The sequence below is a fragment of the Chrysochloris asiatica genome, unplaced genomic scaffold (genome assembly GCF_000296735.1).
Source record: "Chrysochloris asiatica unplaced genomic scaffold, ChrAsi1.0 scaffold00204, whole genome shotgun sequence".
Lineage (NCBI taxonomy): Eukaryota > Metazoa > Chordata > Mammalia > Afrosoricida > Chrysochloridae > Chrysochloris > Chrysochloris asiatica.
In genome coordinates, this window is record NW_006408722.1 from 2206864 (window position 1) to 2229600 (window position 22737).

General features: G+C 38.1%; 1 protein-coding gene across 1 annotated transcript in view; it reads right to left on the minus strand.

The window, feature by feature from the left end:
* The window catches only part of ITFG1 (integrin alpha FG-GAP repeat containing 1), a 392891-nt gene that overhangs the window by 305647 nt on the left and 64507 nt on the right, over positions 1-22737 (minus strand). The window contains exon 6 of the mRNA XM_006872566.1: positions 20756-20850. Coding sequence (XP_006872628.1) covers positions 20756-20850 — 95 coding nt within the window. The remainder of the gene's footprint in view (positions 1-20755; positions 20851-22737) is intronic.

Consider the following 22737-nt stretch of genomic DNA (forward strand, 5'->3'; position numbering starts at 1 on the left):
AAAAAAAAACTTTACGGGAACAGAAAGCCTCATCTTTCTCCTGCGGAACAGCTGGTAGTTTCAAACTGCTGACCCCGAGGTTAGCAGCCATTTTCATAACCACTATGCTACCAGACAGAGCTCCTTCTAAGTGAAATCAAGTAAGGCAGTTAATGACTATCTGGATTAGAGCAAATAGCTTGTAAACTCCATGTGGTAGGAACACAGAGATGGGATTTGGAGAGATATAAGATGGGAGAATTGGACAGAGGCCAGAGTCTTGTGTACCATAAAGAGCATGGAATTCTTCCAGTTGGAATGGTTTAGTAAGAGATTTAAAGCAAAGGTGTGATGAGCTCTACCTCTATTTTAGAAATTTAGATGACTCCTAGAAAGCAAACTGAGTGGGAAGGAGACTAGTGGCTGAGAGTCAGGACACTGGAATGATATAGTATGCAAGAGCTAATAATGTCTAAACCTGGGTAATTACAATGGGAAAGTTGATGGGTTCAATAGGTGAAAAGAGGTGAAATCAAGATTTGGGAACTGATTGGATTCAAAGAGTGACAGAGAGGGATCAAGTATGACATGAAAACAAAAAACAACAAAAAAGGACTACTCATGAGTTTATGGATTGACAAAGGGGGTGAAAGTCACACTGAAATCAGAAACAAAAGAGGATTAAGGAGGTTTTGCAGGGAAGATTAAATACACTGTATTGGATATGCAGAATTTGAAATGTCTGTGGGCTATATATGGTGAAATCCATGTACTAAGAAAGATCTGGAGTAGGAGACATAAATTTAACTAATGTAATTGATGTACGCCATAGAAGTGGAAAAGCCAAAGAAGTGCTCAAGAGCGTCCTTAGCATAAAATGAAAATAGGACTGAGATTAAAATCTTGAGCTCTACCCACATCTGAGGGTCAAAGAGAAGAGGAGGAGTCCATGTAAATGCCTAAAAAGGACAAAATAGAAACTAGGAAGAAACTAGGTTTCAAAGAGGTCAGAGAAGTGTAATAGCAAAGCAAAAGTAGTGTTAGATGTTGCCTAGAGGTCAAAAAAGAGCCAAAAAGGAAAAGAGATTGGGGTTAGGAGTTCTGAGAGATAATGACCAGGCTTTATGGAATCAGGTACCTGAAATGAGGTGGGAGTAACCATGTGGATAACCACTAAATGGAACAGACAATTAAAAGATTAAAATCACTTCGGAAAATAATTTGTGCAAAGCATTATTCATGTGTTTGATTAAAATTGTTGTCATTGTTAAATGCAGTCGAGTTTGTTTTGATTCATAGCAACACCATATAGGCTTTCCAAGGCTGCAAATCTTTGCAGAAACAGAAGGCCTCATCTTTCTTCTGAGGCGTGGCTTGTGTGCTTGAACTAAGGACCTTGTGGTTGGCAGTCCACTGTTTATCCTACAAAGCCACCACACTCCTACAGATTAAAATCAGTTCATTAGAGAACACACATTCAACAACATCAGTGAACTCTGAAGGAATGATTTAAAGCACAATTTCCAAACTTTTCTGGTCACAAAAAAAACAACTGGGTCTTTCACCATTCTTCCTCTGGTTGCCTAAGTCCTTCCCTTTCACTCTCAGGTGAACTCTACAACACCCTCCCATGCCCATGTCTAAAGCTGGTATTCTTTCACATAGTACTTTACCCATGTGTTTCTTCATGGTTCAGATGTAAGTTCATAATGACACAATTTCTTGTGTATTTTCCCTCTTCCCCATAGGGCTGTAAACACTAAAAGGGTAGGAATTGCCTGTTTTTGTACAAAGGCACATAACTGCTTAATAAATGTTTGACCAAATGACCAAAGTGACAGAATCATTTTGCAAACTGAATCAGAAACTAATTGAATCTTTATATATTGATTTGACATTTAAGGTTCATTACTTGCTAGTAGGTCATGAAATAAATTGTATCATTTTTTTAATGACAGTAAAGAAAATACAGTGTACCACATAGAGTACAGGTACGCAATATTATGTCAAAACGTTTAGATGTCTACAGGTAGTTGTTGTTTGTTGTTGTTAGGTGTCATCAACTAAGTACCCACTCATCGTGACTCATTGTTATGCACAGCAGAACAAAGCACTGACCAAGCCTGGGCCAACCTCACTATTGTTGCCATGCTTGAGCCCACTGATATTGCCACTTTGCTGCCTCTCGCTGGGGGTCTTCCTCTTTTTCTCTGACACCCAACCCTACCAAACATGATATCCTTCTCCAGCGACTGGTCTCTCCTGACAATATGTCCAAAGTATGAGAGACGAAGGTGCGCCATCTTGGCCTCCAAGGAGCACTCTGGCTGCACTTCTTCCAAAACAGATCTATTGGTTCTTTTGGCAGCCAATGGCACTTATTTCCCAACACCATAACTCAAAAGTATCAATTCTTCTACAGTCCTCCTTATTCACTCTCCAACCTTCACATGCATATGAGGTTATTGAAAATACCATGGCTTGGGTCAGGCGCACCTTAGTCCTCAAGGTGACATCTTTGCTCTTCAACACTTTAAAAAGGTCTTGTGCAGCAGATTTGCCTAATGTAATAAGTCGTTTGATTTCTTGATTGCAGGTATACATGTATAAAAAAATGGTATAAATATGCATATACACATTGTGATGTAAAATATTTTCTTTCTATAGTTCTCAAAAACATTCAAAAGCCACTGTATCACACTATGTGATACTATCTCCATTTTACAAGTGAGGATACAGAGTCTCAAACAACAGAAGGGACTTACTCAAAATCTACGTTGTTTGGGGAAAACCCGAGAACTTTATCTTGTTAGGTACCATTGTCACTGCTCCCTAAGGGACATTGGCTCTGGCCATCCATAGCCAGTATGCAAGACTGTTAAATAATGTTCATTTACCCTTATCATTTATATGTGGTTTATAAATCTGGAAATTCTATATGGAACTAAATGTCTAATTGAATCCCACCATTTTGTCTGATCTTAACAACTACTGAAGACTAAATTTACGGATTAGTCATTTAAATGACCAAATTGATCTTGTACAGAGGGAGGGTATGTTTTTATTTCTAGGACCATAAATATATGGGTCAAAAAGTATTGCTGTAAAATCATATAAGATTTTATTAATAAATAATAACAAAATATGAAGCTATTCTATCTTGACATATCATCCATCTATGCCTATATACTTCTGAAGAAGGTGTCTCTATCTCTCTGATCCTTCTCACAAAGAATTCTGCATTCTTCAGTTTATACAATGTCAAAATGGCAGTTTGGGCATCCTTCAGGAACTCAAATCATGTTCCTTTAAAATGTTCTATGAGTTTTGGGAGCAAAGTGAAGTCAGAAGTGGCAAAACCAGAGTTGCAGGGTAGATGGAATAAATATTCCCAACAAAATTCAAGTGTATCGAGGGCCAGACCTTGATATCCTTGAAGAATGAGCAGGTGCAACATTGGGTTTGGAAAAACAAATCCTCAGTGCCACGTTCCCAGCCTTTTTCTCACCAACACCGTTTTCCATTTTCTCAAAACTTATTCATGATATAAGCCCCCATGATCGTCCTGTGTCTTCTGAGAAAATCTATCCAGAGTACACTTTGGAATCGTTAAATACAGCCACCATACCTTCTGAGCCAACCTCTTTACCTTAAGTTTATCTGGACTACAAGATCTCCTCAGAGGCTAGATTATTTTATTTTGTTATTATTTTTTTTAAGGCACCCTAATGAGATGTATTATTGAGAGAACTTCTCTGCAACCAACCAATAATCACAGAAACATGTTTAAACACCTTTTGCTTGGGGAAAAAAAATAAAAAAGGTCTATATGAACTGTTACCCTAATTTACTTTTATTACTGACTTTTGGATGAGTGACAAAAATCATTCCACAAAATCAAAGAAAAGATGTATACACATTAGTATGTGAGGGTTAATTTTATGTGTCAACTTAGCTACATTATGGTATCCAATTGTTTGGTCAAAAACTAGTCTAGATGTTGCTATGAATTACTTATATATGATCAGCATTTCAGTCAGTTGATCTGAGTCTACATAATGCTGTTGTTGTTAAGTACCAGGAGTTGTTTACGACTCATGGTGGTGGTTATGTGCTGTCGAGTCGGTTCCAAATCATAGCGACTCTGTATAGGGTTTCCGAGGCTGTAAATCTTTACGGGAGAAAAAAGCCTCATCTTTCTCCCACAGAGCAGCTGGTAGTTTAGAAATGCTGACCTTGAATTTGCAGACCGGTTCATAACCACTACGCTACCAGAGCTCCTAGTTTACGACTCATAGCAACCCAGTATAGGGTTTCTGAGAAACGAATGTAGGTGGCATCACTGAATCTGTTGAAGGCTTTAAGATCAGAAACACATATTTCCCTAGGGAAAATTATAAAAAGATTTCCTGGACTGCTAGCTGTAAGTTTGGTAGATCAAACCCACCAACCACTCCTCAGACCCTATACAGGGTGGCTATGAGTCAGAACCAATTCAAGGGCACTTAACAACAACAACAACCATTGAGTGAGCCAATTCCCAAAACCAATCATTTGCTCTCTCTCTCTCTGGCTTACTAGTTATGTCGCTCTAGAGCACCCTTGAGAATGTCGTCTGTGCCAAAACACAGTGGTACCTTTAGTACCTGGAAAATTATGTTTCATGCAATACAACAAATTTTTATAATTCAAGGAAGAAATAAAGACATTTCATGGTTTTATTTATATATAATAACGAATATATTGCACTTTAAAAAGTAACATAAAATAATATTTTATGCTTTTAAGAAGATTATAAACTCCCTGCCATTAAGTCAACTCTGATACACAGCAACCCTGTATAGGGTTTCGGAAGCTGTAAATCTTTTTGGGAGCACAAAGTCTTACCTTTCTCTCCCAGAGTGGCTGGTGGATCTGAACTGCTAACATTATGCTCAGCAGTCAAGTAATTATCATACAGCACCATATAGTCAACATGCTACTTTTTCAGTGGAAATACAACTAATATACACTCATATTTAATATTTCAATTTAACAAAAGAAGATCTTTCCAGTGTTTATAGTATTTTCTTTTCCTTTTATTAATAATAACAATAATTGTTATTGTTGTAAGGTGCCATCAAGTCGGAACCAACTCATAGCGACCCCATGCACAGCAGAACGAAACAATGTCCGATCCTGAGCCAATCTCACTACCGCTGCTACACTTGATGCCATCAATGATGCCACCTGGTTGATCCATCTCGTTGGGGGTCTTCCTCTTTTTCTCTGACCCTCCATCTTACCCAGCATGACATCCTTCTCCAGTGACTGTTCCCTCCGGACAATATGTCCAAAGTATGAAAGACAAGCTTAGCCATCCTGGCCTCCAAGGAGCACTCTGGCTGCACTTCTTCCAAAACAGATCTATTGGTTCTCTTGGCAGTCCATGGCACTCTCAGCATTCTCCTCCAACACAAGTCAAAGGCATCAATTCTTCTACGATCCTCCCTATTCACTGTCCAGCCTTCACATCCATATGAGGTTATTGAAAATACCATGGCTTGGGTCAGGCGCACCTTAGTCCTCAAGCTGACATCTCTGTTCTTCAACACTTTAAAAAGTTCATGTGCAGCAGATTTGCCCAATGCAATATGTCGTCTTATCTCTTGACTACTGCTTCCATGAGTGTTGATAGTTGATCCAAGAAGAATGAAGTCCTTGACAACTTCAATCTTTTCTCCATTGATAAGAATGTTGTTTACTGGTCCAGTGGTGAGGATTTTTGTTTTCCTGACATTGAGATGCAACCCATACCGAAGGCTGTGCTCTTTGATCTTCATCAGTAAATGTTTCAAGTCCTATCCTATCACTTACAGCATTGTACCTCATGACTGATCTGGGTATGTTCTTTTTGACGATTAATGCAACACCATTCCTTTTCAATTTGTCATTCCCTGCAGAGTAAACCATGTGGTTGTCAGATTCAAAATGGCCAATACCAGTCCGTTTCAGCTCACTAATGCCTAAGATATTGATGTTGATGCATCTCATTTCATTTTTGACAACTTCCAATTTTCCCAGTTTCATACTTCGTACATTCCATGTTCCGATTTTCAATGGATGTTTACAGCTGTTTCTCTTCATTTTGAGTTGTGGCCCATCAGCAAATAACAATAATTACATGTTCATAATTTTGTCAAAAATCACCAAACCAACACTTATTGGAGTATTTTGTATACAAGAGTCTTCACAAAGTTTGTGAAAAAATTCCATTTTTCCATGAACTTTGTGAAGCCCCCTCATAGTTTTAATGTAAGAAGTCAGCACTCAAAAGTCAAATACAATCATCTGAAAATGCATAGACAAATCACATTCATCTTGACTCTAGAGAAAGCGATTATTATGAAACAAAAGCAAGGCAGGTCTATAGCTAGATTAGGAGCCCCAGTGGCACGATGGTTAAAGTGCTCAGCTACCTTCTTCCCACCATACTCTTTCCTTGTTATTAGAGCAAAAGATACTTCCAAGAAGTCACCAATTTATAAAGGTTGTATACCTGCCTTTATTCAAATCATTGGCAAAGAGAAGTGGTATAAGCAAACATACTTGGCTTAGACCAAACTAGGTTCAACCCCTATATGTACCTTCCCTGAGCACAGTGCTGCCCTGTGATGCTTGAAGAAAATCTGAAATGTTAGTAAGAAGAGTAAAAATGACTATCAAGCAACCAATGTGGTCTGTCACAACTGAAGTCTTCTTTGATCATCATTTTCAATCTTGAGCTACTTCTGATCTCTCCAGAGCAAACGATTTATGGATTGAATTGTGTCATCAAAAAGGATATATTAAACTCCCAATTCCTGTACCTGTGAATGTGACCTTGTTTAGAAACAGGGTCTTTGGAGATGTTGTCAGTTAGATTAACATGAAGTCATACTAAAGTAGGATGGGTTCTAATCAGATATGACTAGTGTCCACACACAGAGATAGGAATAAAAAGGCAAACAGCCACATGAAATGCATCCACAAGGTAAGGAAGGCTAAGAAACCCCCTGGGGTTATCACAAGAAGAAACTCAAATGGATCTCCTCTTACAGCCCACAGACAGACATGATCCTGCTTCTTGTTGTTGTTTCTTAGGAGTGGCTGGTGGGTTTGAACTGCTTACCTTGCAGTAAGTAGTTCAACGTGTATCTTACAGTGCCACACCAATCCCCATGGTCCTGAGTTTGAACACTCAGCCTGCAGACTGTAAGCTATAAAATAAAAATTTTAAAAATAAAGTGCTCTGCTGCTAATAATTTGGTTGTTTGAATTCACTAGCTGTGTGCAGGAGAAAAGACCTGGCAATATGCTCCCATAGAATTATTTTTGTTGTTAATTGCTGTCGAGTAGGTACTGACTCATAGAGACCCTATACAGGGTTTCTGAGGGGGTAACTGGTGGGTATAAACTGCCAACCTCGCGGTTCAAACCAACCTTATGGTCCAGTGCTTATCCTGTAGCACCACATCAGGAACCATAAGATTGTTGTTGTTGTTGTTAGGTGCCATCGAATCAGTACCAACTCATAGCGAACTTATGCAGAGCAGAACGAAGCACTGCCTGATCCTGGGCCAACCTCACTATTGTTGCCACACTTGAGTCCACTGATGCTGCCACTTTGCCAATCCATCTCACTGGGGGTCTTCCTCTTTTTCTCTGACCCTCCACCTTACCAAATATAATATCCTTCTTCAGCGACTGGTCCCTCCTGACAATATGTCCAAAGTATGACAGACGAAGTTTGGCCATCCTGGCAGCCAAGGAGCACACTGGCTACACGTCTTCCAACAAGGATCTCTTGGTGCTGTTGGCAGCCAATGGCACTTTCAGTATTCTCCTCCAACACCATAATTCAAAAGCATCAATTCTTCTACGGTCTTCCTTATTCACTGTCCAGCTTTCGCATGCATATGAGGTTATTGAAAATACCATGATTTGGGTCAGGCACACCTTAGTCCTCAAGCTGACATCTTTGCTCTTTAACACTTTAAAAAGCTCTTGTGCAGCACATTTGCCTAATGTAATACGTCTGATTTCTTGACTGCTGCTTCCATGAGTGTTGATAGTTGATCCAAGAAGAATGAAGTCCTTGACAACCTCAATCTTTTCTCTGTTGATAAGAATGTTGTTGATTGGTCCAGTAGTGAGGATTTTTGTTTTCTTTACATTGAGATGCAATCCATACCGAAGGCTGTGCTCTTTGATCTTCATTAGTAAATATTTTAAGTCTTCTTCACTTTCAGCAAGCAAGGTTGTATCACCTGCATAGGTTGTATCATCTGCATATCGCAGGTTGTTAATGAGTCTTCCTCCAATCCTGATGCCATGTTTTCCTTCAAATAACCCAGCTTCTTGGATTATTTGCTCAGCATACAGGTTGAATAAGTACCTACGAAATCCTATAGGACAGGTCTACATTATCCTATAAGAAGCTCTAGTAGCGTAGTGGTTATGAGTCAGGCTGTTAACCTCAAGGTCAGCAGTTCCAAACTATCAGTCATTCAGTGGGAGAAAGTTAAGGCTTTTTGCTCCAGTAGACATGTATAGCCTCGGAAACCATATGCAGGTTTGCTATGAGTCAGAACCGATTCCACAGCACACTACACTACCACCACTCTATTCTGACTCAGCAATTCTGTAAGACAGACTCAGTGATCTACAACAGCAATAACAACAACATAGCCAGATTAAGTAAGACAACTAAAAAATGCATATGTGAATTCTAACTGTAAATTATATGGGAAACAAAAGCAATTAGAAAAGATAGCTTTTGTGAAGATTAGGAAAATATGAGTATTGAAGGTTACTAAAGGATTTGGAATCACTGTTAGTTTTCTTGGCGGTAATATGTTGTTGTTGTTGTTAAGTACCATCGAGTCAGTTCTGACTCACAGCAATTCTATTTATAAGGAGGAGCGCCTGTTGAGTTTCAACCATTGCCCTTTAGTGGTTCAAACGGACCTTGCGGTCCCATGCGTTATCCTGTAGCACCACACCAGGACTCCAGAGGTGATATAGGAGTTCTGTACTGTGGAGTCGGTTCCAACTCAGAGGCTGTAAATCTTTACTGGAGCAGAAATCTTCATCTTTCTCCCACGGAACAGTTGGTAGTTTTGAACTGGGTGTAGGGGTAGTAGTTCCTTCCTTCTCTGCTCATTTCTCTCTCCTTTAAACTCTTGTTAAGACAGGAGTCCCGGTGTGGCGCTGTAGGATAAGCGCTGGACTGCAAGGTTAGTTTGAACCACAAGGTCAACCCTATATAGGGTCACTATGAGTCAGAATCTACTTGATGGCACTTAACAACAACAACAAAGACAGAAGGTGTTGTAGGCCACACCACTAGAAATTCCCTGACATCAGATCAGGGTGACGATGGGATTAAGATTATTGTAGTTCACTCTGATTTGGCTCTGTAGGATAAATACTGGACAGCTAACTGCAAAGTTGGCTGTTCAAACTCACTGGCCACTCTTTGGAAACTCTATACAGGGTCGTTATGAGTTAGAGACCACTTAACGGTACTTAACAACAACAGGAAATCCATGCTTCATCCTCTTATTGGTTTATCAATCAGATTACATCATGTGAAATCATCATGTAACTGTCACATTGCATCATGACATAACTGCCAAGCCACTGAGAATCATGGCTCAGACAGGTTGACACACATGGCTTTTTTGGAGGTGTGTGTGAGGGGGGAGGAGGTACATACATATAATTAAATCCATGACACAAGGGTGAGTCAAAAAGTATTGCTACTAGAGAATCTCTACTGAGTAGTATCCAATCTGTCTGGGCAGGACTAATGAAAGGAGATGGAGATAGGTCCCTTGTGGTACAATAGTGAATATTTGTTATTAGGGCTGAATGTGAAGTTTGGAAATGTAAAGGTGGATGTTTTATAGCAAAAGGAGGGGAGTGACTGACTTTGCAGTCCAGGAGTGGAGGTCCCTGGAACCATTAAGGGAGAAAAGCGGAGTGCGGGACCCTACCCAGAGAAGCAGTGATACCAGAGATGGAGGAAGAGACGATGACATGGGGAGATGGAGCGGCTGGGAACTCTACACCCAGAGAGGGAGAGGGGCTGTGTGCTGATGACTAGGGGGCAGGCTTGTAACCCTTTGGTTGGTTGATGATGCATGGAGGGGATTGTAACCATGGAAATAAAATGATATGCAATAAGATGAATGTAAAGCTAATGTTCTCCCATGTAAACTATCACACAATTCACAATAAACATTTAAAAACAAAACAAACAAACAAACAACAAAAAAGTATTTCTACTAGTACATGCACTGGTTTATTCCAATCAAAACATTTTTAAACATGCCTCTGTAATCAGTGGATGGCATCTTACTCTCATTAGAATGCCTTAAAAAACAAACCAAAAACAAAAGTAAAATAAAAACAGTGACTTCTGAGGGGATCTGCTGGGTCAATTAACTTCAAAGCAAAGAGGTCAACTCAGAAGGTTATGTGGCTGTTAAGTGCCATTGAGTTGGTTCCAACTTATAGTAACCCTATAGAGGGTTTCTGAGTAAATAGTGAGTTTCAATCACCGGCCTTGAGGTTAGCAATCCAGTGCTTATCCTATAGTGTTACACCAGGACTCTAGACAGTTATGGCTACTGTTGTTTTCGATTCCAAGGTGGTCAATGTGAAAGATTTTCTAGAAAGACATAAAATGATGATAGGGCTTATTATGAGGAAATTTTAAGAAAATGAAATATTGCAATGATGAGAAAAAGATCAGGAGATTCAAACTGAGGATTCTTTCACTATCATGATAATATACCTGCTTATTTTTTTAAAGCAAGAAGGGTTGTTTTATGAGAATTTCAGTGGAAAACTTTACTCTAAGTACTCTTCAGCCCTAGATTTTGCTGCTTCAGACTTCTTTTTGTTCCCCAAACTCAAAGAATATTCAAAAGGAACATGGATGTGAATTCCTTAAGGGTGCTTAAACTGCCATTTTGATGTCATGCAACTCAGAGAGCAGAATTCTTTAGGAGAAATGTTAGAGAGATGGAAACACCACCTTCGGACGTGTAGAAACCTAGATGGAGGATATGTCATGAAACAATAACTTCATGCTTTGCTATTTTGTTAAATAAAGGTTTACATAATTTTACAACAATACTTTTTGACTTATGCTCATATATATGTGTATGGAGTTTCTTGGTGGTGAAAACAGCTTATATACCTAGCAGCTAACAAAAGTTTTACAATTCAAGTTCACCTAAAAAGATCTGGCAATGTACTTCTGAAAAATCAGCCATTCAAAACTCTGTGAACCCAGTTCCACTCTGACACACACGTAATGGAGCTACCGTACCAAGAATCGGTGGTTTATTTTATTTTATTTTTTGGTTTTTTGCATTTATAGACACACATAAAAACATGCATGTATGTATAATATGTATAAGAAAATACAGCAAAATGTTAAAATCTGTTCATTCTAGGTCAAGAGTACTGTGTTATTCTTTTAAACTTCTTCTGAATGCTTGAAATTTTTCACAATAAAAAGTTGGGCAAAGAAAAAAATAAGCCAGTGCTGAATGTAGAACACTGTGCTCAATGCAAGTGAACCAAAAGCAGATTTAGTGCTATCATGTGAAAATACGCTAAGGGTACAATGTGCTAAGTCTGAACCCACCAAGCATGCAAAAAAGAAAGATAAGGTAGTATGCTTCTGTAATGATTTGTAGCCTCAGAAACTCTCTGCAGTCGCTAGGAGTCAAAACCGACTCCACAGCACATAACCACCACCACCACTTACAGAGTTGCTATGAGTCAGAATTGACTTGACAGCAGTGGGTTTGATTTGCTACTTATTTGTATTTTTGACAATAGACTGGCATTGCAAGTATGCATTTTCTTAAATTTAAATAAATTTTAAAGCAATAAAATTTAAAGTTTAAATCAACAAAGTCACCGATGTTTATTTAGGTGGTATCTATAGAACCAATGTTAGAAGTCTTCATGAACACAGAGCAGAGTCCCTTCACAAATCAGATTATGGTATTTACTACTGAAAGTCATTCCAATAGTTGTTAATGGTAAAACTTGAGGTGTTAAAATAAATACACATCCACACAGGGAATACAATATCAGCCATGATGCAAATCAATACTGAGTAGATCTAAGTACTGAGATAGAATAGTGTCCAAAATATAAAGTGAAAAAATGGGAAGTTAAAAATGGTATGTATTTGGAGTTCTCGTGTGATGCTGCAGGATAATGCACTGTACCACAGATCTACTTAAACCACAAGGTCAGTGGATCAACTTACCAGCTGCTCCTCAGAAACTCTACACAGGGTCACTATGAGTGGGAAACAACTCAACAGCACTTAACAACAACACTGGATATTTACCTTTGCTGCAAACATATCCATGAATGTGGTACAAGGGGTAAAATTATGAAAACTTATTAGACATTACCACCAAACACCTAAATGGAATGAGTTTCTGGGTATGGGGGGCTCAGGATCATAGTCTTGGAGGACACCACGGTCAACTGGCATAACACAGTACACAAAGACACTGTTCTATATCCTACTTTTGTGAGTAGCAACTGGGATCTTAAAAGCTCAGGTGTTGCCATTTAAGGTAGAACTATTGGTCTCTCCTTTTGCAGAGGAAAGAAGAGTGCTGAAAATTTAAAATCTTGGAAACAATTAGTCCAATGGACGAATGGAACACATGAACATCAGTCTCCATGACCCTGAGACCAAAATAAATAAATATTGCTTAGCTATCAATACCAACTACTCTGAAAGAAATCACATTACAAGGTCCTAGATAGAGTGAGAGAAAATGTAGAACATAACCCCAAACTATAAAAAAGATCAAGTTTACTGGTCAGAGTGAAACTGAACAAATCTGAAACTATGGCTCTTGATCACCTATTTATTCTTTTGTAAAATGTCTGTTTATATTTTTTTACCCACTGTTCTAATAGATGTCTTTTTAAAATTATAAAGTTCGTTATTTTGGAACTTAATTCATTGTTGGTTATATCTATTGCAAATTTTCATTTTTTTTTCTTTCTGATGAACAGAGATTTAGATGTGTTGCAAATATCCATTTTATCTTCTGATGAACAGAGACTTCCCTATGCAGGGTCACTATGAGTTGGAACTTACTTTTCACATGATAGCACTTAACAACATTAAGTGTGGCACTGTACAAAGAGCACTTGAGTGCTAACCGCAAGGTGAGGTCAGCAATTCAAACCTACCATCTGCTCCTTGGAAACCCTATACAAAGTCACTATGAGTCAGAATCGACTTGACAGCACTTAACAATGATAACATCATTAAAAACAAAAGCCCCAAATCACATATACTGTTTTCCATGTACAGAATTGTTGCTGTTGTTAAGTGCCATTGATTTGGTTCCGATTCATAGCAACCCTGTATAGGGTCTCCCAGGATTTGATCCAGTGACCATGCAGTTCAAACTGATCTTGTTGTCCAGTGCTTATCCTACAGTACTTAATCTACAGCTTATCCTACAGGTACAGAATATGCTTTGAACCCAAATGAAAGTAATGCCTATGCTAAGCTCTAAGGCTTCAAGTTATGTGTACTTTCTTTTTTTCCATCATATAGGTCTGTAACGTTTCAGTTTTAAAAATAAGCATGTTCAACTTCATTCTTGGTCTAGTTCAATTTTACATTAATAAGACTCTCAAAGTGAGTTTAGACTACAAAACTGACTACAACAATATTAAGCTCTTGGAAAAGATACAAAAGGTGTACTAGCATTTCCATCATGAGCAAACTGAAAGAGGAGCCAGAAAGCTTTCTGGTTCTATAGTGCGCCTCTGGTCAAAGTGTTTACACTCTCCATATGCAGAATAGGGTTAATAACAGAGCTTTACATGGTGGTTGTGAGGACTGTATAAGCAGCTATACATGTAAAGTCCTTAGAAGAGGGTCTGGCTCTTCTAAGTGTTCAATGAATGTTAGCTATTCCTCTTATTATTAGTTCCTGACACTTTTAGGTAAAGAGGAAAGAGCACACTCTGTTTTTAGTAGACTTCTATTTGGGATGGTGGTTAACGGGCAGAAAGAAGACATCTCTAGATTAGTCCTAGACATTAATAAGTATTAATAGACATGAAATAAGTTTTGCATGTATAATACTACTGAAGTTTCTATTAGAAGTTTCACTATAGGAATTACTGTATCCAAAGATAGTATGCTTGCAATACAACATTTTTCATTTACTTTGGCTCTCTGGTGCTCTATCCGTATCAGAGAACATAAAGATAACATCAGAAACAACAGCAGTTTTTTAGTAAACAGGTCTCTTCATCTTTTCTGATAAAGATCAGCTATTATTTAGAACAGAATTTGGATCAGTATAAACTGAAGGTATTTAGAAGCTTTCAGAAGATTGCCTTATGATACCTTAAGGGCTTGTTGGTGTCATTAAGTCAATTTCAACTCATAGTAACCCTGTATAGGGTTTCTTAGGCTATAAATCTTAGAGGAAGCAGAAAACTTTATCTTTCTCCTAAGGAGAGGCTGGTGGGCTTGAACTGCTGACCTTGTGGTTCATAGTCCAGTGCTTATCATATGAAGCTACTATGTTCCCCATTTTAAGGAATAGAAAGGTTCAATTTGTAATTTTGGAGACATCAATAAAATTCTTAATATTTCCATTATTTTCTGCATCTGTTTTGGTTCAATTTCCATACCCAAAGTTCTTAAGCTTTGTATATATTTTGAGAAACCCCTTGTGGAGTGTTAAAAGAAACCCCATTCAATGTGTGTGAACTTCAGTTAAATTGCTGTTAAAATCTTCAACTGGCCTATCAATTTGAGGGAGTTGGAGCACTTAAAAATATTAGTTTTCCTCTGATTCCATTCTACTGCCCAAAATATAGCTATTTACTCAATAGACAGTGATGTTCCTAGGGTTGGTTCCACTCTCTCCCCTTCATGCTCCATTAGTGGGGATGGTGGGCAAATCCCACCCTAATGGAAGGAATGGTTGAAGCCCATCCTCTAGCAAGGCCTAGTGTCCCACTGCTCCTGCCCATCTTCTGTGGTCCCCTGCACTTCTGCCCCTTTCCCATTGGCCAAGGCAGAGACCTTCTTCTCTCCCTGGTGGTGAGTCACCGTGACTGACTATTGATGGATGTGCGTGGTGAGCTACAGGCTTGGTGGGTCTTCCCGGTCAGTGCAGGCCCACATGGAGTAATTCCCTCTGACAGTGTCAGTGGGTGTATTGTGCACCCCTGCAAACCCTCTAGTGATACTGATCTCAACATAGATCCAGTAAGTCTCTGTTTAGTGCCAGACACTGTTTTCAATACTGGAGACATAAGAATATATTGAACAAACAAAAATTCTTGCTTTCATGGAATTCATAATTTAGTATAAGAAGACATAATAGAAACAATAAGCAATTAAAAACTTTTAGCGAGTGAAAGAACTTTAAAGCAGAATAAGAACTTGACAGTTGCAATTTTGAATACAGTGGGCCTCACTGAGGAGATCTGTGTGAAGATTTGAAGGAGGTAAAGTATTTCTAGAGGAATAATTTGAAGGAGTATGTTTTCAACTGCTGACCTTGAGGTCAGCAGCCCAACTCGTAACCACTGTGCTACCAGAGCTTCTTGTAGGAATAATTTCCAGATAAACAGCTTCTTGATGGAAGCCCTCATATTGGTTTAAAGAATGGCTAGACAGCAGTGTAGCTAGCACAAATCAGCAAGTGAGTACAAAAGGCCAGCAAGGTATGGGTGGGCCAACATTGTGGCGAATGAGTACTATGGAACATTTAGTTATGCTCTTAAAGAACCTGTACACAGGCCAAGAGGAAGTTGCTCGACTGGAAAAAGGGAACATTGAATGGTTTAAAATTGGCTAAGTTGTTAATCAGGTTTGTATTCTTTTGCCACACATATTCAATCTGTATGCTGAGCAAATAATTCAAGAAGCTGGATTATATGAAGAAGAACGTGGCAACAGGATTGTAGCAAGATTCATTAACAACCTGTGACACGCAGATGATACAACCTTGCTTGCTGAAAGCAAAGAGGACTTAAAATACTTACCGATGAAGATTAAAGACCACAAAACCCTTGTTATGTTAGGGGTTGCACCTTGATGTAAACAAAATAAAGATCCTCACAACTGGACCAATAAATAACATCAAGATAAATGGAGAAAAGACTTTATTATGCTTGAATCAACCATCAACAGTCATGGAAGTAGCAGTCAAGAAATCAAAAGATGTACTGCATTAGGCAAATCTGCTGCACAAGACCTCTTTTAAGTGTTCAAGAGCAAAGATTTCAGTTGGCGGACTAAGGGACACCTGACTCAAGCCATGGTATTTTCAATAACTTCATATGCAAGCGAAAGTTGTACAATGAATAAAGAAGACTGTAGAAGAACTGGTGCATCTGAGTTATGGTGCTGGAGGAGAATATTAAAAGTAATGTTAACAGTCAAGAAAAGAAACAAATCTATATTGGAAGAAGTACAGCCAGATTGCTCGTTAGAAGCAAGGTTGGCCAAACTTAGTCTCTCATACTTTGGATACCAAGAATTCCACCAACTTCTCCAGTCTAAAACTGATCAGACTTTCAATTAAGATGTATTGGTGATTGGAATGTAAAGGTTGGAAACAAAGAGAAAGGGTTGGTAGTTAGACAATATGGCCTTGGTGATAGAAAAGATATTAGAGACTGCATAACAGAATTTTGCAAGACCAGTTGCTTACTCATTGCAAATACTGTTTTGATTTTTTTTTTTCTCCCAGTAAGAATTTTCATTTTATTACTCAAATACTGTATTTTCAATAACATGTCTGGAATAGAATGGCCAGGCAACTATTTGCTTTTTAAGCACTTTATCTAAATCACTGGCCAACTCAAAATATACCTAATTATGGCATTCACTTAAAAACACACCCCAAAATCCTACCTAACATTTCATTTCACTTTTTCTCAGGTAGGAGGTATATGTCCACTGGCACCCACTTGAAGATTATGGTCAGGGCTAGTGTAGTGTTATGGGTTAATGCACTGGACTGAAAAGTTGGTCCAAACTAAAGGTTAGCGATTCAGGCTCACCAGCTGCTTCTTGGAAACCCCACACAGGGTCGCTATGGGTCAGAACCGACTCGATGGCACACAACAACAGCAGTCTAAAACCAAGCTTGTCCATTTAATACCCTACATTGCCCAGCTTTACACCAAATACCTGGAATACATGTGCTACTAACAGCCAGCAAATACTGTTTTAAACAACATAAAGGTTATTAAGCACCTGGACCTCACTGGGTGGAATACACTATAATCAAACTGACTACAACTGTGGGAAGATGGTAAAATGTTCAAAATCATCAGCTAAAACAAGGCCACAGCAGACTGTTGAAGAGGCCATCAATTGCTCATATACAACTTTAGGTTGAAGATGAAGAAAATTATAAGTCCACAAGAGCCAAAATATGTCCTTGAACATATTCCATCTGAATTTACAGACCATCTCAAGAACTGATTTGATCCATTAGACATTAATGACTGAATACCAGAAAAGCTATGGGATGACATGAAGAATATCATAGGTTATTAAAGAGACAGGAAAGAAAGAAAAGACCAAAATGGATGTCAAAAGAGACTCAAACTTGCTCTCCAGCACAGAGATGCTAAAATGAATGGAATAAATGGGGAAGTAAAACAGCTGAATAAAAAAATTCAAAAGGCAGCTAGTGATGACAAAGATAAATGGACTATAATGAAATGTGCAGAAACCTGGAGTTAGATAAACAAAAGGAAAGAACATGTTTAGCATTTCTCAAGTTAAAAGAACTAAAGGAAAAATTCAAGCCTCCATTGCATTACTGAAGGATTCCAAGGGCAAGGTAATGAACGATGCAGAAAGCATCAAAATATGATGGAAGATATACACCAATATACAGAGTCAATGTACCAAAAAGAAATGGTCAAAGTTCAACCATTTCAAGAGGTAGCAATATGATCAAGAATCAATGGTAGTAAAGGAAGAAGTCCAACCTGCACTGAAGATATTGGTGAAAAACAAAGCTTTGGGAATTGATGGAACACAAATTGAAATATTTCATCAAAATGATGCAACACTCAAGGCACTCATTCATCTATGCCAAGAATTTGGAAGACAGGTATCTGGACAACTGATTGGAAGAGATCCTTATTTGTGCCCATTACAAAGAGAGGTGACCCAATGGAATACGCAAGTAAAATTTTGTGATAGATAAAATAAAAAAATGGCTCAAAAGCACATTCACAGGAACTGTCAGATACTTAAGTATGATTCAGAGGAGGATGTGGAACTAGAGATATCATTTCTTACATCAGATGGCTCTTTGCTGAAAGCAGAGAACACAAGAAAGATGTTTTGTTGTAGTTGTTGTTAGGTGACATCAAGTCAGTTCTGAGTCATGGCGACATGACAAAACACTGCCCTGTCATTGCTATGCTTAAGCCCATTGCTGTGGTCACTGTGCAAATTCACTTTGTTGGGGACCTCCTTTTTTTTGTTGACTGTCCACTTTACTAAGCATGATGTCCTTCTCTAGGAACTGGTATCCTGATAATATGTTTGAAGAATGGACGTAAAAGCTGACCATCTTGGCTTCTAAGGAGCATTCTGGTTGCATTTCTTTCAACACAGATTTGTTGGTTCTTCTGGAAGTCCATGGTACCTTTAGTATTCTTTTCCAATACCAAAACTCAAAAGCATCAATTCTTCTATGGTCTTCACATACATATTGTTGTTTTGTTATGTTTTTGTTATGGAGTCGGTTCCGACTCATAGCAACCCTGTACAGGGTTTCCGAGGCTGTAAATCTTTACGGGAGCAGAAAGCCTCAGCTTTCTCCCGCAGAACAGCTGGTAGTTTCAAACTGCTGACCGTAAGATTAGCAGCCCGATTAGGCTACTGAAAATGTTATGCTTCTTATAAGCATACATTAAATATGTTATCAGGTGGAACCAGTCCTAGAAAAAAATATCCTCCTTGGTAAACTATGCTGTTGTAAACCATCAAGTCAGTTCCAACTCATAGGGACCCTGTATAGGGCTTCCAAGGAGTGGCTGATAGATTTGAATCACCAACCTGCGGTTAGTAGTTCAGTGCTTATTCTACAGTGCCACATTAGTGAAAAAGAGAAAGATATTCAAAGAGATGAACTGAAACATTATAGCAATGAGCTCAAACATAAAAATTATTAGGATGGTACAGGCCAGGGCTGTGTTTTGTTCTGTTTAGAATTTCTACATGTTGGAACTAACTTGATGCCATCAAACCACAACAATGATTTTGTATTAATACTTTTTGTCTTACTCTTGTATATGCTGAGGAAGACAGACTTAGCATTCCAAAATTTTGCATTTCTAGTAATTATGTTTTTGTTGGCATAAGCAGTTTGTGATCAGTTGCTAACTTAAAGGTTGGTGGTTAGAACTCATTCAGGGGCTCTGTAGAATAAAAAGCCTGGCGAGGTGCTCCCATACAGACTCAAGACAAGAAAACACTATGGAGCAAGCTGATCTACTCTACAGTACAAGGAGTCACCATGAGACAGATGGCAATAGGTTTGGTTACTGATGTAACTGGATCTGACAATCACCACTGAAGGATGTGGAAAGCCTGTACTGCAGATAAGCTACTAAGCAATTTTAGCACCAAATAAACTGAACTTGAATTGTGTGTCTCTTGATGAGATGAAATACAGACTAACACCTAAGAAGTACTCTTGACAATTCTTCCACCTACCTGACTCCCTCAAAATAAATAAATAAATAAAATAAATAAATAAAATTCCTCTAAATTTGATGAAGGCTCCAAACGTAACTAAAAGTTTAGAAGAAATACAGTGGATAGAGTAACATTCTGAACAACACCAGGGGATGGTATTAGCAAAATACAGACATTGAAAATTGAATATGATAGTTTTTCCACCAAAGAAATACAAAATTTAAAAAAGTTATACTGAAAGGCAAAAATGTTTAAATTTAAACAGACTTGATGCATGGATCTTATATAATTCCTAATCTGATAAAAAAAAAACATTTAGGAGAAAACTGGGGCATTTTGGATAATGATGTGATATTTTATGATGCAAGTAACTACTGCTATTTTTTTAAGGTATAATAATGATCATATGGTTTAAAATAAAATAGTACTTATTATTGAGAGATACATATAGAAGTATCTAAAGATGATAAAATGTTTGGGATTTGTTTTAAATTATCTGGGCTGTGAGGATGATGTGGTATACCGATACAACATGATTGAACATCAGTTGATAATTGTTGACTACCTACTGATAAATGGGGATATATTATATTACCTTATATTTACCATGTTAAACATTCACTCTAATTAATGTTTTAAAAATTCCTTGATATTATTTTTATACATAAGTGAAATATATCCTTTCTAATAAAATTTATAACATTTTTTAATTGACAAATAATTTATAAATGGGAATGGAATGAATTATCAAACAAACTGATAATTTAAAATGTGAGATTCTTATGCTGATAAATAAGAACAAAACAATGATTTATTATATCTAGCACTTTCTCCTATTTTTCCAATGCCATCAATTTATTTCAAGATAATAATATTTGTCTTTAACATTCAGTTTATTAAGAAACAAATATAAAGTTAAAAGCTAGGGAATAAAACCACATTATTCTTTGACACTTGAAAACATTTTCATATTTATGTGCAACTCACCTGCTGTAAAATCTTCAGTCAAATCAATAAATGCATGAGAATGAGGAATTCGCAGTTTACTTTTTGTGTTCAATGCAGGATGCCATGATAAATTCCTAAAAAAAAAAAGGAAATAATTTTCTAAATGCAAACATGAAATAAGCATTTTTTAAAGACAAAAAATCTATAAATGTAAAATACCATAAAATTTGTTTGAGATATATTATATAAAACATATATAAATTACAAGTATACAATTTAGTGATTTTCAGTATATTCATAGCACACATCCATTACCACTATCTAAACAGACAACAATTTCATTGTCCTTATTAAGAAATCCCATAGTAGCAGTCACTCCCTGTTTCCAAGCCCCTCCCTAACCCCTAAGCTTTCAGTTGATTTTTTTTTTCTTTTTACTTATAGTGAGCCCATGTATATAAGAATTGAACTGCACTCCACAGGTTTGTTTTGTTTTGTTTTTTTTAAGTTTTATTGTGAACTGATTGAAAGTTTACATGCGAGAACAAAGGCTTTACACCATCTTTTTACTGTAATGATTACAATCTCCTCCATGCATCATCATTCAACAGTGCTTGCTTCCATTCCATGGTTGTTCTTGTTTTTGGGGGAGTAGTAGGAAATGTACACAGAAACACTTAGGGATACATAATAATTTTTTTTTTAAAGTTTTAATTGTGAATTATGTGTTAGATTTGATGGATGAACATTATCTTTACATTAATGCTATTGTATTTTGTTTCATTGCAAAGATCACAATCCCCTACATGCATCATTAAACAAACAAAGGGTACACCCCACATACCTGTCCCCCGGCTGCCAGCATACAGCCCCTCTCCCTCCCTGAGTCCAGAGTCCCCAGCCATTCCTTCTGTCCACCTCATCGTCTCTGCCTCCATCCCTAGTGTCACTGACTCCCTGGACAGGTTTCGCACTTCACTTTTCTCCCTTGATGGTTACAGAGATCTCCATTCCTGGACTGTAAAAATCCCCTCTTTTGTTACCAAACAGTTACATTTACTTTTCCAATACTCACTGTCAGACTTGATAGCACTCATTCCCTATTGAACCACAGGAGTCCTTTCCCCCTCACCTTTTATCAACCCCCTCCAGACAGGCTGGAAACAATTCAGTGGAGATTCTACCTTTCCATGCATCCTCTGGAGCTAGGTTTCCTATTGAAAGCTTGTAAGCCAGTCACTTCTTGCCTTTGTAGTCCCCCAATTTTGGGTAGCCAATGTCTAAGTTCCCCATCCCTGTGGATCCTGTGTACCAAGGGGGTGGGAATGATCCTCACTGTAGAGATTTGTCTGCTCCTTTGTCATACTGCATCCACTTATAGTAGATTCACTTACAGTGGGTTACTCCATTTTTTTCTTTCTTCCTCTAGTCATGTTCTGATCATCCAGCCATTGATTCCAAGTCAAATGAGTACTATCTGCCAGTGTGGGTGTTCTTGTGCATCTCCCCTCAGTTTATATCAACTGAATGCTTCACACTTTTTCTAGTCCTCTGGGGCCATGTCCCTGCCTCAAGGCCCAGGGTCCTCAGGTCGCGTCATATTGCTGGTTAACCAGGTCTCAATCCAGGTTAACAGGCGTCTATTGAATGTCGTCGGACTTAGTTCACAACTTCATTTCTGTTTTCCCCCCACTTCCCCTTATCAGTGACCAACATGGTTAGCAGCAGGACCATATGCCTGCTAGTGTATTCCATATGAGTTTCAGTCTTAGAATGGGGTTTGCCTTGGGGTGGCCTTGATCACTTGCCTTGATGGCTCCCTGGAGAAAAACTTGCTTGTTCTTGAAGTAGTCAATTGAACTGCTGTTACTGTTTTTGATTTTTTCTGCTGGTCTTTCTTTCAAGAAGAATCTTCTGTTCTTCTAGCTGCTTCAGACTGCTGTACTTGTCCTTTCAAGTGGAAATGTCCCACCTCAGAAGATTCTGGATGGGGATCAGAATTCCACCTATGGTCTTGTGCA